Source organism: Diadema setosum, chromosome 13 (genome assembly GCF_964275005.1).
Source record: "Diadema setosum chromosome 13, eeDiaSeto1, whole genome shotgun sequence".
NCBI classification, from domain to species: domain Eukaryota; kingdom Metazoa; phylum Echinodermata; class Echinoidea; order Diadematoida; family Diadematidae; genus Diadema; species Diadema setosum.
This window is the reverse complement of record NC_092697.1, coordinates 22922505-22937322: the sequence shown is the minus strand read 5'-3', so window position 1 is coordinate 22937322 and position 14818 is coordinate 22922505. Positions and strand designations below refer to the sequence as shown.

Here is a 14818-nt window from a genome sequence, read left to right as displayed (position 1 = left end):
TATTGGAGAAAGATCAGATGAAAAGTTCTTTTATCTGCACAAAATAAGAACTACATTCACACACACATAAAAACAACAATTACTACTACTAATTGACAGACAAACAGGAATTTTTATCTTCTAAAATACATTGATGATTTAGGAAGGTTATGAATTTGGCAATAGATAGGGCCTTGACAATTTTGTGGCTATTAACAAAATTGTACATTCATGAACAACATAAGGCTCAAATGAAAGGGAATTCTTATTTCCCCTCATGAAATGGCAACAGTAAATAGTGCTATAAAATAACTAGAAATGTCGCTATGGCGACTGATGCCTCCGCCATAATGCATGATTCTCCAAATAGGTGTATAGTACAATGTCTTCACAATGTGTGATGACAGTTTCACATAACTGGCAAAATATTGAAATGACAGGTTTGTCAGAAATATCTTGAATGTTCACTTTCCTTGAACTGGGTTTGCTATGATTGTCTAAGAGTGCAGGTACACATATTTAGGGAATTGAGAGTTTTTACTTCTGACGGACCCTTTTATAAGTTTATGCATTGAGTAATTTCCAAGGTATGAAGAAAGAGTGTAATTACAGTACAAAATAGATTATTTGGGGGGCATTGAAACCTGGCCTTTGACCCTTAACCTTTGACCTTTTGGCTGGAAATTTCCCAGAGAATCTCCATTAAGTAATGCATGTACATATATTAAGTTTTTAAACTAATAATGCACGCATTGCATATACTAGTATATGAGGGAAATAGTAAAATTTTGAGGAGTTGACCTTGACCTTTGACCCCTGACTATTGACCCATGACCCCTAAATTCCCTAGATAATCCCTGCCAGTCAGTACATGCGTATGTACCAAGTTCCATGAAGATACATTGAACCATTTGCGAGAAAAGTGATATTGCAACATTTTCACCTAACCTTTGACCTTTTGACCTTTGACCTTATGACATGAAACTCTCTCTGGAGAATCTTTATGCAGTAGATGTCTACGCTAAGTTTCAAGAAAATACCTTTGGGCATTGCATAGATATGGGGGAAATAGCAACATTTTTAGCATTTGACCTTGACCTTGCCAATGTCCCTAAAATCTACTCAACTAATTGTCCCATCATACATCATCCTAGGACCAAGTTTGGTGAAAGCTGCTTCATCCAGTTTTGAGTTATCACATAAAGAGATAAATTTTAGGATTTGACCTTGATCTTTGACCTTTGACCTCTGTCCGATTTCACTAAAAAACTAATCAAGTAATTGCCCCATTATACATCATTCTCCGACAAAGTTTGGTGAAATCTGTTTGATCCAGTCTTGAGTTATCGCGTAAACGGATACAATTTCATGATTTGACCTTGACCTTTGACCTTTGGCCTTTGGCCAATTTCACCCAAAATCTAATCAAATAATTGCCCCATCATACTTTATACTTGGACCAAGTTTGGTAAAATTCCAGTCAATATTACTCAAGTTATCGCGTAAACGAAAGCGGACGGACGTACAGACGTACGGACGTACGTACGAACGGACGGACGGACAACCGGAAAACATAATGCCTCTGGCACCACTTCGTGGCGGAGGCATAAAAATAAAACGCATATCTGCAGAAATGCGCTTTATGACAGTTCTAATGGTTAACTAGCTATGACACTCTATAGATGGTGTAGTTAGCCTTTCTCTGTTCAAGATCCCTATTTGACTTTGAAAAAGAGAGTTTGATAATAAATTCCATGCTTCTCAGATAACAAACTTGATATACTCTATCTACCTGGTCAGCCTTGACGTTCTCCACAGTGAAGTTGAACCAGACCCTGAAGCGTGGGTTGCAGGTGTCCGGCCGTACAAACAGGTCATACTCGTGCTCAGTGATGTAATCCACACGCCCAAGATTGCCTGGGTTGAATCATAAAATAGATATCATCACAGCAGTTCTTCTACATTGATCTAAAATTTGGGATCATAAAACAATGGGCAATTGTGTTCTTAGCAGGTTTCTAGTTTGAACACTTTTTCATGGAATAGTATGATTAGGTATGTCATGGAGGGCCCCTCTTTTCATATTTCTTAAAACCCTGAGTGTATACTCTCTTCACTTTCAAATCTAGAAACTTTTGAAAGGATGATGGTACTGCTCTTCAAGTTGGTAATAGTCATGAAAAGAATGTGTTAGTGGAGCAAGCTCAATTTCAGCTTAATCTGATAATCCCTTCATTGTTGTTGCTAGGGAGTTTTACATCCTGTTCTTTGTCCCATTCATTGCACAGAGTACAGCTTGGTAAGGTTAAACGCTTGAATAGGCACCTGTAGTACTTCAGAGCCTCTTTTCTTAGTATACACTTTCAAAGCTAGTGTATGCTTTTATTTCCTTCCAATTTTTAGATAGGTAAGGAATATCCGCTTGAATTGAGTAAATACATCATTTTTAAAGCTTAAAGTCTGCTCTTTCAACAAAAAACCAATCATTGGTGACTTTTTGTTGGTTTTGTGATGTAGGGTCACGATATAAAACACTGATTGAATATCCCCTCATATATCAGGACCACAATCTGAATATTCCATTTGCTGTAGCACACGGTTGACTTGCCTTTGAGTCTGATGGGTTTGTTATAAAAATAGTACATTGCATTAAAAAAACATGTACATGTATGATGCTTTGTTTGTGATGACTAAGGGCCACATATCATTACAAGGTTTGAAACTACTAGTATTGTAGATGGCTTCATTGCTGTAACTATGGTAGCAGACATGAAAAGACCAGTCAGCCTTCAGCTTTTCAGTTACTGCTTTAGTGTGCCTGGAATCTCTGCAATTTACAACAATTGCTATTCTTTACGAAATGGGCCTAAATTCGAGTACAAACAAATATCAGTAGATTGAACCTATTAAAAAACAGAAAAATCATGTCAATTAAATGCACACTTTATACAAACTAAGTACTTTGCACCCTTGCAAGTTGCAGTGTATACATCTCAAAGTACAATTGTAGGGTGTTGCTGTGCATCAGTACACTTGAGATAGAATAATAAATAAATCAAATCAAATCAAATCAAATCATATATGACTTGCTTTGTCTCAAATGAGTTACACTTAATATGTGACGAATACAATTGTATGTCACTTTGAAAAGAAAGAGGGATAACGGAAGCAATCAGCTAGTTAAAAGTCAAAGATCAGATATTGGTGTTAAAGTTTCACAACCACTTTCTTGTTAGAAGTCAGCTAAGTTGGTATCTTATTGGCATAAACAGAAGGACGGCTGCTGCAGTCACAAATCCAACACTGATTGCTGAGTAATCTGCACTTCTCTGGTACAAGAAATATCAACATTTTATGCATGTACCTAGATATTGACTGCTGCTTCATTTGCCCCCTACATCCCATATCATAGCACACAGGTGCAAGGCTATTGATTGTATGCAGCCACCATTGTAGTTCTTGATCTCTATACAAGGGTTTGGGGCTCTTTTGTTTCCATGTGCAGTGTAGACTGTGCTGGTACAAGGCGCCATTGTTTTGGGGGTATTATGTACAGGTGCTAACTTAAAAGGGTGGCAAGGACACAATGTCTGTATCAAAGTAAAGCATTAAATTAGTGCTATGGGTAAGGAGAGGAAGTGAAACTGACAATAGACAATGAAATAAACAATGAATCATCTCTCTTTACATACCCACCCCATAGGCTTGTAAACCCCATTGAGGACGGGTTGATTTTGCTACAACACGCATTTCCCATAGACACCTGCCCTTCATCCCCATCTCACCTTCTTTTTCCTCCCCCTCCACCTTCTCCTTTCCCATTAATCTCTTGTATTGTTCTTCCTCTTTTTCTTTTCACTTTTTCTTTTCTTCTTCTTCTCCTTCTCTTCCTTCTTGCCCATGCCCTGTCTTCTTCTGCTTCCTCTTTTCCCCTCTTCTTCTTCTTCTTCTTCTTCTTCTTCTTGTCCCTCTAAAGTCAAATTTTCTTGAGGAAATTGATTATTGATAAATCAAAATGGCAGACCACAACAGTCACAGATCTACAAATACCTCCTCCTTGCATATGGTCAAACCTGTCTCCAATGTCCACTCAAGGGAAACATAAAATGTGGTCACTGTACAATGTACACAGGTTTGATGCGACAGAGCTATCAACGTCCCCCATGACTACACAACCACAATACTACTAATTACTACTTGGTACAGTTCTACACAAAATGCACCCTTATACACTTGCATTTATGCAGTATATCACATGTATTATGTTCTACCTGATCTCTTTTATCAAAGATATGTTGATCGCAGTCAACCAGTATCTAATGACCCCAAGCGTATCAACCAGGGTATCAACTATCTCGTTTTCAAGTGACGAGTTTCATATCTCATTATAGATTGATTTTTTTTTTTTTTTTTTTTTGGGGGGGGGGGGGGGAGGGGGGAGGGGGAGGGGGGCGAGTGATTGGTGGGCTCCTTTATTTGTTTCTTTGTTTTTTTCTGATGTTTTTAAACACCTGCCAGTGATGATTTCAGAAGCCATTAGAGCTGTATCAGGCTGAGAAAATGCATTGCATGCTGGAAGCAGCTCAAGCTCTTTGTCAGCCTAGAATTTGATTTTTTTTTTTTCAGGTCACACTTTACGATATTTCTGTAATGATGTACTGAAACCCTAATCATAGACTGTACAGACATACACGTATGCCACAAGGTGAATTTCATATAAACTGGAATTTTAAATGCTGTACACTATTGACTAAGGAGCAATTGGTTATGGTTGGAGGATAAATGTTCATGGCAGAACCTTGAATGGATATACTCAGACATGTCTGTACTTAGTCTTAACAAACTAAAGACTGATTGTTTAAAATAAGCTCAAAGTAGCTCAGATTTAATTTTTAGCGTTAAAGGGTGCACACGACCTTTAAAGACATCCAACAATGGAGCATTACTCTGTATGTAAAAAACAAAACAAAACAAAGAATCTATTTTCTGTAGGATTTTTATATGATTGTAACTACAATCATTGCCAGCAATCACTTTATAGATTATTACAAACATTAAGAACTTCCACTGCAAATGATGTGCATTTCCTTGATGTCCATTGCACATTTACATACTATGTACTTACCACATTCAAAGCAGGCATCAAACATGAGATGGCCTGGCTTTGGTCGACCGCTGTAGCCAATAGGAAGCACCACAAACTTGCTGAGATTCCCTACCACAGCCTCATCACTGTCACTCTCAGAGCCTGATCAGGATGTGGCAAAAATAAGCAACAGATTCATCACTTAAAATGTCATATGGTTACTTGCAGTTCTACTACTTTCCTTCTGCATCCTTCATGGCATTTATCTGATATCTCTAGCAGAAGTATACATACTTCCTCAAGAGTGACAAATGGTACTATTAAATGATCACACATAAACGGACAAAAAAGTTTGACCTTGTGAAAAGCATCCATAGATTGCCCTGATAAATATTGATCACTGATGTACATCTACCCAGTTCTGCAAAGGAGATACGGGTATGTGTTATTACTTTGGTTTACAAAGCTTTCTGTAAAATACACTTTTGTGTGGGAGTACCATGCTGTAGCATATACAGCTCTGGATATTTTCTTATCATAAGGTCTTGTGTTTGAATATTCCCTGATGCATTCATCATTAGACTAAATATTTTACCCACAATGCCGCTCTTAACCAATTTTTGATGTCATTCTTGACCTGGAATAATGACAGTGCTCTTTTGAAGAGCACTGCTAATCACTAAAGAGGCTATGTGAATAAATATGACTGTATTCTTCTTCTTCTCCTCCAAATAATGATAATAAGGGTCATCATTAATGTTATCATCACTTTCATAATCCTTTTTGATTAATGAAACATAAAATGCATTTACATCACAACTGCCATAACACTGAATAGAATCATTTGCCCGCACGCTACAAAGCCACCAAAATTTTAAAACAAGGTTGCACGCCACTCCGGATTAATCAATTTTTATTGTTGTTGTTGTTGTTGCCAATACACACTGTAGCTACAATGTGTAAAAGCAATGTGTGAGCACTGTGACAATTTCTATTCCACTCTACCTATTTCAACCTTCACCAAATGTATTGTTCAATTGTCACAAATGTACTGTAATAATTCAACCCAAAACAGGTCACTATATACCCAACATCAAGAATTTTCAAACTTACACTTAGGTAACATCAAAATCTATGTAGGAATATCACAATTCACACATAAAGTCGGAGTGGATGTCCTTGCCTAAACCCCACACCGATCATAAAAATTCTGAAAGTGCATTTTGGAAAAAAGGCCGCATAGCCAGAGTTCAACAATAGAAAAAACAGCAACAACAAATAGATAGAGAGTATCACAACAAATTTTCCACAGTAATTTGAAAATAACACAAGACTCCTAAATTTGGCATCACACCCAAACTTACTCTTCCACCACAGGACATCAAAATCATCTGAAACAAAATATCACAGGAATAATATGCTATAGTCATGGACGTTTTCTTGGTGTTGGGTGAATATGATGTCACTTGATTAATGCATGCAACACACTTGATCTGTATACTGACAGACAAGCATTTCAGGAAAATGTTTAAAGCAGATTTCTTTCATTGAGTTTCAAAAATCATGGTTCTCTGTGTTTCTGTCATCTGAAATCAATTTACAGTTCATTCTTTCTTTGCCAACAGCATGACAGCAGAAATATTTGTGGACTAAACAGTTTTGCAGGGTTGGGGATAAGCAGGGCATCTGTCAAACAATTATTACTACATCCTCCTGATCATGTATTGGACTTTCGCAAGTTACATGTCTTGATAGGAAGCAATATCTTACCAGCAGTTTTCAGCAAGTAAACTCTCACTTAGATTTGGCCTACATGGAAACCTTCTTCTTTTACTTCTTCTTCCTAGATATCAACACACATGTGACAGTACATCATAAAACCAACAAAAAGTTGCATGACCTAATTTTGTGTGAGGACTCAAAACAGATGAAATGGGCCAACTTAGTCATATTTTTAGTTTTCTTTGTTTTCTGAAAAAGCAATTCTTATTCTTATTCTAAAGTTTGGGATCGTAAATGAATGGGAAATTATATTCTTCTTCTTCTTCTTCTTCTTCTTCTCCTTTTAAAGTTTTTCTGAAAACCTTTTTTCATCTTATCTAGGTATTCTCAGATTTATGGATTCGGAGCAAGAGAAACTCCTACACATTCTTCACTTTCACCCAAAGCATTAGACATTTACAAGGATGAAGATTTTGCCTTGAAAGTTCATATTAGTCATGAATAGAATGTACTTAATGGGTGTTTAAAAATTTAAGCTTAATCTGATAATCCCTTCATAGCAGTAGCTATGGAGCTTCACATCCTTTTCTCTGTCCTATTCATTGCACAAAGTGCAATCTGGTATTCAAAGATTACACTTGAATAGAACATAAACTTTGAAGCCTCCTTTCTCAGTAAACATTTCTTTCTGTTATTTGGATGGGTTAGGGAAGTCCACTTGTATCGAGTTATACAGTGTAGGTCATTTTAAACCTTAGAATCTGCTCTTTCAGAATCTGCTGTTAACTACCGATCCATGTCTGGCAACTTTTTGGTGGTTTTTGGTGGTTTTGTGATACGGGGTCACATACTAGAGTGGTGTGGTCTACTGGGTGCACACTGCATTTCAGGTCCATACTTAAAGCCCTGCAACAGTACTTGCATTCTTATTAGAGATGCTTTCAATGTACTTCAAATCAACTGTTCTGTACCAGCGACAGATACTCTGAAGACTGTAGAAAGTAAACCATCTATCAATGTGGTCAGATGAAGTTTGTACAATTGTATGCAGTATATGATACTACTGTCTGGAATACTCCCAAGAATATTGGGTGAGTGCACTATAGAAGGGAATATATGTTGTAGAGTGCTTTAAAGCAGAAAAAGGCACTATGGTGAATACATTTAAATATGTACACAAAAACTATGATTATATCAACACTGCACATTGGCACTGGTCCGACGGTCCCTGACTAGTACAAATCACTGTCGGACCAGCAACCTTTTCAGGAATGGACCAGTTAAAAATGGAAAAATTGGATACCTACTAGTCCAACATACAGGTTGGACCAGTAGAAAAAATGGGTAAGTGTGCAGCCCTGATTATATGATATCACATTCAATGAGAATATTGAGTTTTCAATATCAAGGAACATACTGCACGTAGCCAATTCCAAGGCAAAATTGTTCGCAGATCATACCAACATCTCCTTTCTGGCTTAAATACAAATTTATGCGCATTTTATTCCATTTGTTGCCCAGTACCAAAGCAAACATAGAAATAGAAGACAGCGACCATCAATGACTTGCACTTATAAGGACATCAGTACAGCATCAGGTACAAGTATATGATGAAGAAATAATAAGATATATAAAAAAAATAATGATTTGGTAGCCTGATAAAGTTTCATGAATCCTCATAATGCAGAAATAATGAAAAAAAAATCTACAAAAATCTTATCCTGATCAGGCATGAATAGTGTTACCATCTACACAGTTACCGATTTACAGGCAGCCACTACATGCACACACATAATACTACACACACAGGCCTCGCCTGTGCAAGCGGTTTGCACAGGGTGAATCGTGATGCGATGGCTGCAAGGCATACAAATATTAATGTAATTGTTGTGGCTAGCTAGGATCTAGGATGTTCAATAATAGAAGCTACTGAATTGCAGACTTCCTCACACTTTGTGCCATAATCATGGCAACTTTCTGCCATGCAACATTGTTGTAAATAAATGTAAAGCTCGATAATCCTGCAATGGAGAGCAAAGGCACAAGACATCGCACAGTGTTCGATGTGCCAGAAGGCTTAGAAGCACAGTCGGAGGTGGGCTTCCTAGTGACTTTATCACTTGTCAAATGGCATTCCATACATCTGTACTTGAAGCTCACCAGCTGCTCAACAGTGCATGGTCGATCATGGGATATCACAGTCACCTTTGCATGTTACAGGGAATGAGGTATGGTTGGACCTACTACTCATCGACCGTCTAATTTCTAGTTGCTTGATAAGAATAACTAACACTGAAATTCACGTAAAAACTTGACCTACGTGATTGAGAACATCCAGCACAATCAAATGCTGTTGTTCCCTTTTCAATTTGAAGTTTCAGTGCAAAATATCGCCGTCGAACTTATGTGACCTCTTTCCAGCTCCCCGCGGTGCCGCTCCTTTTTTTAGATTGACTACTGTTTGTGGCACCAGAAATATAAACTGCCCCCCCCCCCCCTCCAAGTGGCGCCGGCCATGCAGTCTGCGTGTCTATGGAGAAGGACAAGGCAACCGGGATAAAGCCTTCTCTTGGCGCCTTGCCTGTGAGCCAAAGACATTCCGCTGCGTCGAAGTTAGAGTTTTGTCCTGAGCTGCAATGGGTGCTTTAGATCCGCGACGCGAACGCTAAGACGACGCAACCTCCCGGGTTGAACAACGGAAACAACTGTCTCGCCCAACTCTTACACTTACCATGTCCAGAACACCCAATTAGCGTCGTCTTTATGTGAATTCGGGTCGCAGATCTAAAGCTCGCTATGGCTCTTATACTATATTTATATAGTATTCTGCATATTTTCGTACCAGCACACAGTTGTACGAGATGAAAAAAAAAAAGAAGGCTGACAAAGTCAGAGATTCACTTTTCTAGCATAATGAAATTCACGTAAAAACTTGACCTACGTGATTGAGAACATCCAGCACAATCAAATGCTGTTGTTCCCTTTTCAATTCGAAGTTTCAGTGCAAAATATCGCCGTCGAACTTATGTGACCTCTTTCCAGCTCCCCGCGGTGCCGCTCCTTTTTTTAGATTGACTACTGTTTTTGCATTGACAATGCACACACGCCGAGTTGTATTGAACACCGTGTTGTACGAAGCTCTTTAGAAGATGCATAATTGACATTACATTACGATTCAGTTAAAATATTCATTCTGCGTGTAGTTACGGTCGGTTTCAAAAAGGGTGGTCGATGTGTAGTAGAGCTACCATACTGATAGGGCCCTAAAGTGCATGATTGCCTGTGCGCTTTAGGGTTCTATATTATCGACATGAACCAGTAATAGTATTAGAGGGTCTAATCAGTAGAGAATAGAGGTTACAGTATTTTAATCATGGTAATTTGAGTAAATACCAGCAAAACAGTGTCAACCCAGTGCAGACCGACGACACAGAGCATGACCTACTGTAAAATTTTACTGAGTATCTTGCCACCTTGCTTTGACAGCACACATCCATCAGGACGTATAGTTCACCTGACATGCCCAAAAAGATATTAGGCCTACAGTCGGAAAATACAATGGTTTATTTTTCACTGGTGCGACCATTCATGATTCATTGTGGCAATGGCGCACACTGGTGCACCGCACTACAGACTACAGTTGCGCTGCACTGGTCACTGAATTATACGCACAGCATAGTAAGCACAACACAAAATTGAGCATATCGGACTGTGCAAAATCGACGCCAGTGCAACGATATCACAGCTTTGCGGTTCAACTTTGACACACACTTCTCTACTTTTACAATAAAGCAGAGTATAATCTGAGGTATGTCGACCTATTCTCATCTATATAGCGTCAAATCATGTCGTCAACACAGTACAATACAGGTTTCCATAAATTCTACACTCACCCGAGTCTGTACGCTTATCTGCCATTTTTGACGGTACACTTATGCGCATGCGTGATCGCGGTTGCTTGGCAAAAGACGCCTTTTTACAACACCTGACTTTTCGTTTGCCTGTGCTGTGTCGTACCAGACGCAAGAAGAAGCCAGCCAGAACGCAGCCCGAGTGACTTTGACCGCAATCATACAATCAAATATAAGTTTAAGAACATATTGTACATAGTCTTCGTGCCGACTGTCATTCTTAGGTTGAATTTAGATTGATATTACGATGATAATTCAGCCATTAGCTTGTCATCAATTTCGAGCGCAAGCTAATTCAGAGAGAATTAAAATCAATTAAGTAATTAGCCTTAATAGTTATGCAATTCCTGATCAAGTTCGTAAACAATTTAACAGTGGCTATGATCAATTCAATAATATTAAGAGTCAAGTCTGCCATTCATTTCCTTTGCTAGTATGGGCTCAGATCCAAGTGCAATACAAGGGATATATCCATATTACACAGTGTTTATGTGTTTGATCCAGGTCTATAATTCTCATTTGTCCTGCATGTTCATTGATTACAGGCCCACGTCTTGTCCTTTGCAATGTGATATTGTGATAATAGTGTAATTTTATTGTGTTGTTATGTCTTTCTATATTTCCCGGGCCTTTCTCGTATGGTAGGCTTATATTTCGATATTTTGAAATGATGGTGTAGGACCCCAGATTGAGCTCTACCAGTCCCGGGCCGGAACCGGGGGGCGGGGGGGGGGGGGGGGGGGGGGGACTGCCCCCCCCCCCCCTCCCACACACACACACTTTTTTTTTGCATAAAATAATAATTATAGAAATACATAGGGTGTAAACACTACCCCTCCCCCCCCCCACACACACACGCACACACACGGGGAGTTGTACACACTTTTTCTTCTTCTTTGTTTTTTTACCACGGAAGTGGTAGTAAAAAGTTGCACTGAAGACCCCCCCCCTCTTTTTTTTTTTTTTTCTTCTTTTTGTTAGCTGGTGAAACCCGGAAGTGGCACCAGAAATATAAACTGCCCCCCCCCCCCCCCCCCTCCAAGTGGCGCCGGCCATGCAGTCTGCGTGTCTATGGAGAAGGACAAGGCAACCGGGATAAAGCCTTCTCTTGGCGCCTTGCCTGTGAGCCAAAGACATTCCGCTGCGTCGAAGTTAGAGTTTTGTCCTGAGCTGCAATGGGTGCTTTAGATCCGCGACGCGAACGCTAAGACGACGCAACCTCCCGGGTTGAACAACGGAAACAACTGTCTCGCCCAACTCTTACACTTACCATGTCCAGAACACCCAATTAGCGTCGTCTTTATGTGAATTCGGGTCGCAGATCTAAAGCTCGCTATGGCTCTTATACTATATTTATATAGTATTCTGCATATTTTCGTACCAGCACACAGTTGTACGAGATGAAAAAAAAAAAGAAGGCTGACAAAGTCAGAGATTCACTTTTCTAGCATAATGAAAGAGCACTTGACTAACCGCTTTCAGAAAGCAGGGGTAATAATTGCTACCCTTAACATCAAGTTGATGGAATGTGTAATTTTCATGATTTCTTTATTGGTGGAATTCCCTTTATAGTTCTTGATTGTTGTCCACACATACGTAATAATCTCTAGTAGTCTCCTCATCCAGCGGTTCCAACACCAACACTTTAAAAATTCATAACTTTTGCATCGATTGTCCGATTTTCCTCAAACTTTTACTGATGCGTTCTACTAATGTTGCTGCTTTCACTCAATCCACATTTCTCTTTGGGTTTGGGTTTATACAATGTTCCGTGATCGCTACTACCCACCGCTGCGTTCACCCGTCATTCGGTCATATTATACAAATAATGACTGCTATGAGGGACACAGTTAAAATTATGGGCCCAAGGTGATGTGAAAACCATAAATATGCCCGAAGCGAAGCTGAGGGCATAGTTATGGTTTTCACATCACCGAGGGCCTACATAATTTTAACTGTGCCCTGAATATCAAGATGTCATTATTTGTTTTATATACCGAAAATATAGATTCCGAAATAAAGATACCGAAAATATAGATTCTAGTCTCTTTTACAGCACTCGTAATCATATCAACGCTGATCGACAGCGCGGCGGTCGTATCATTGGTGCGTACATGTATGAGTGATCTCCAAACCTATTTACAGGGCACAGTTGATTCTATGCCCCGGGCACAGTAAATCATGACGTCATTTTGATAAAAAATGGGGCACAGCCATTTTCATGTCTCCACTTTTAACCAATCAGATGAGAGGAATCTGTATATTATGAGGTATATAATACGTAGTAAAAATGCAATAGTGAAAAACTTGCGTGTAACTACGAGTACTCGATCTACAGGGGCGGATCCAGGAATTCCGGAAAGGGGGGGGGGCAAAATAAAAAAAATAAAAATAAAGGGAGGCGCACGCGCCACCCCCCCCCCCCCCCCCGCAATCCGCCACTGATCTACATAATACATATACCGGCATTATTATTGTTGAGCGCATGAAACACACGTGATAGAATGCAGAGCTACCAAGTCTCACGCATTCTGAGTGAGACTCAAGCATTTAGGGGTCGTCTCACGATCTCACGCATGGCACCCGTTTTTCTCACGCATCGGGCAAAGTCTGCAATTTGGGCCCATAATAAGAGGCATAGCTCAAAGGATTAAAGTGATAGTTACATTTGAAGGTATATTTTCCTCTTGTCTTTCAAAATAAGTAAAAAATAGTCACTTAAGTATGCACCTAATCGCACCATTAAGAGCTAAAAATTGAAAAAGCTCCTGGCCTACCGTGGGAGGCCACGGGGGGAGGGGGGGGGGACCCCTCCCACACCCTCGCTTGCGCGCAGATTCGCTCGCCGAGATGCCGAGTTATGAAAATCTCACTCATAAGAACTTTTTGAACTTGACATCCCTGACAATGTCATCATGTACATGTACGTATACAAGTATAATAACAACGATAGTACATGTACATGTAGACAATGCACACAGAATTATACGGAGTACAACTGTATCAGGTAACCTGTCTACTATAGGGACCACCTACTACAATTGTAGTATCCATAACATTCACCCTACATGGCCCAAGTTCGACTACTGTAAAAGTGGAAATTTTCGCGGTGTTGAAATTTTCGCGCATTTCGCGCAACCAGAAACTAGCGCGAAAATAAAAACACGCGAATATTTTTGCTTGCCATACGTTCCTGTGCATGATGTCTTGATTCCGCGGAATTAAAAACACGCGAAACTCTTCTGACCCGGCCTAGCGCGAAAATTAGTCGCGCGAAAATATCCACTTTTACAGTACGCTGTAAAAGTGGATATTTTCGCGCGACTAATTTTTCGCGCTTGGCCGGTTAAGAAGAGTTTCGCGTGTTTTTAATTCCGCGGAGTCAAGACGTTAACTACTGGAACATATGGCACGCAAAAATATTCGCATGCTTTTATTTTCGCGCTAGCTTCTGGTTGCGCGAAATGCGCGAAAATTTCAACACCGCGAAAATGTCCACTTTTACAGTATACTAGTACAGTAACTGAACTTCATGATAATGTACTACCATAGTGCAGTATGTGCATGTTGCACCGTGTGGAAAATAAAAAGCGCGCGCTTCCAGAAGAAAAATGATACATCGACTTCCACATCTCCAGCGGGTCGCGCACGTATAAAGTACTGTACCATACCAGTGCTTGTTTATACTGAAGTTAATTATACATTGTACTTGTATTTGTGTGGTTCAATAACCGGAAGTAGGATTGATTGTGGCAGGCCTACTAGTATATTGCTGCCCACCGCAGTATGTAGTTTTATTTGGGATTAGGCTGGGCTCCACAGGTAGGCCCAGTATTTCTTATTTCCCGTTGTAAACATAAAAGTGATTTCCATCCTGAACATACTAGTTAAAGTCCAAAAGTGCAGGTAGAAGTTAACTCCGATGTGTATGTACAACCCCTGAATGAGTAGCGCGTACGTGTACTTTTGCTGCACATAGTGGGCGTGCAGCGACGTCTGGCACCCTGCCGTAAACTGCGCCTAACCACCCGGGCACTTTCGGCAGCGCCAGCGATGTGGAAGGGGCATGGTCAAATACGCGGAGAGTTGACAAGCCAGTAGTAATTGTTAAGTAGTGCCA

General features: G+C 39.8%; 1 protein-coding gene across 1 annotated transcript in view; it reads right to left on the bottom strand.

The window, feature by feature from the left end:
* LOC140236898 (cytosolic carboxypeptidase 6-like) overlaps positions 1–10706 on the bottom strand; it is a 100253-nt gene extending 89547 nt beyond the window's left edge. Inside the window, exons 1-3 of the mRNA XM_072316833.1 lie at positions 10681–10706; positions 5105–5227; positions 1772–1896 (exon numbers count right to left, since the gene is read on the bottom strand). Of these exons, the coding sequence (XP_072172934.1) occupies positions 1772–1896; positions 5105–5227; positions 10681–10705 (273 nt within the window). The 5' untranslated portion in view covers position 10706. The remainder of the gene's footprint in view (positions 1–1771; positions 1897–5104; positions 5228–10680) is intronic.
* Between the last annotated feature and the right edge of the window lie 4112 nt (positions 10707–14818).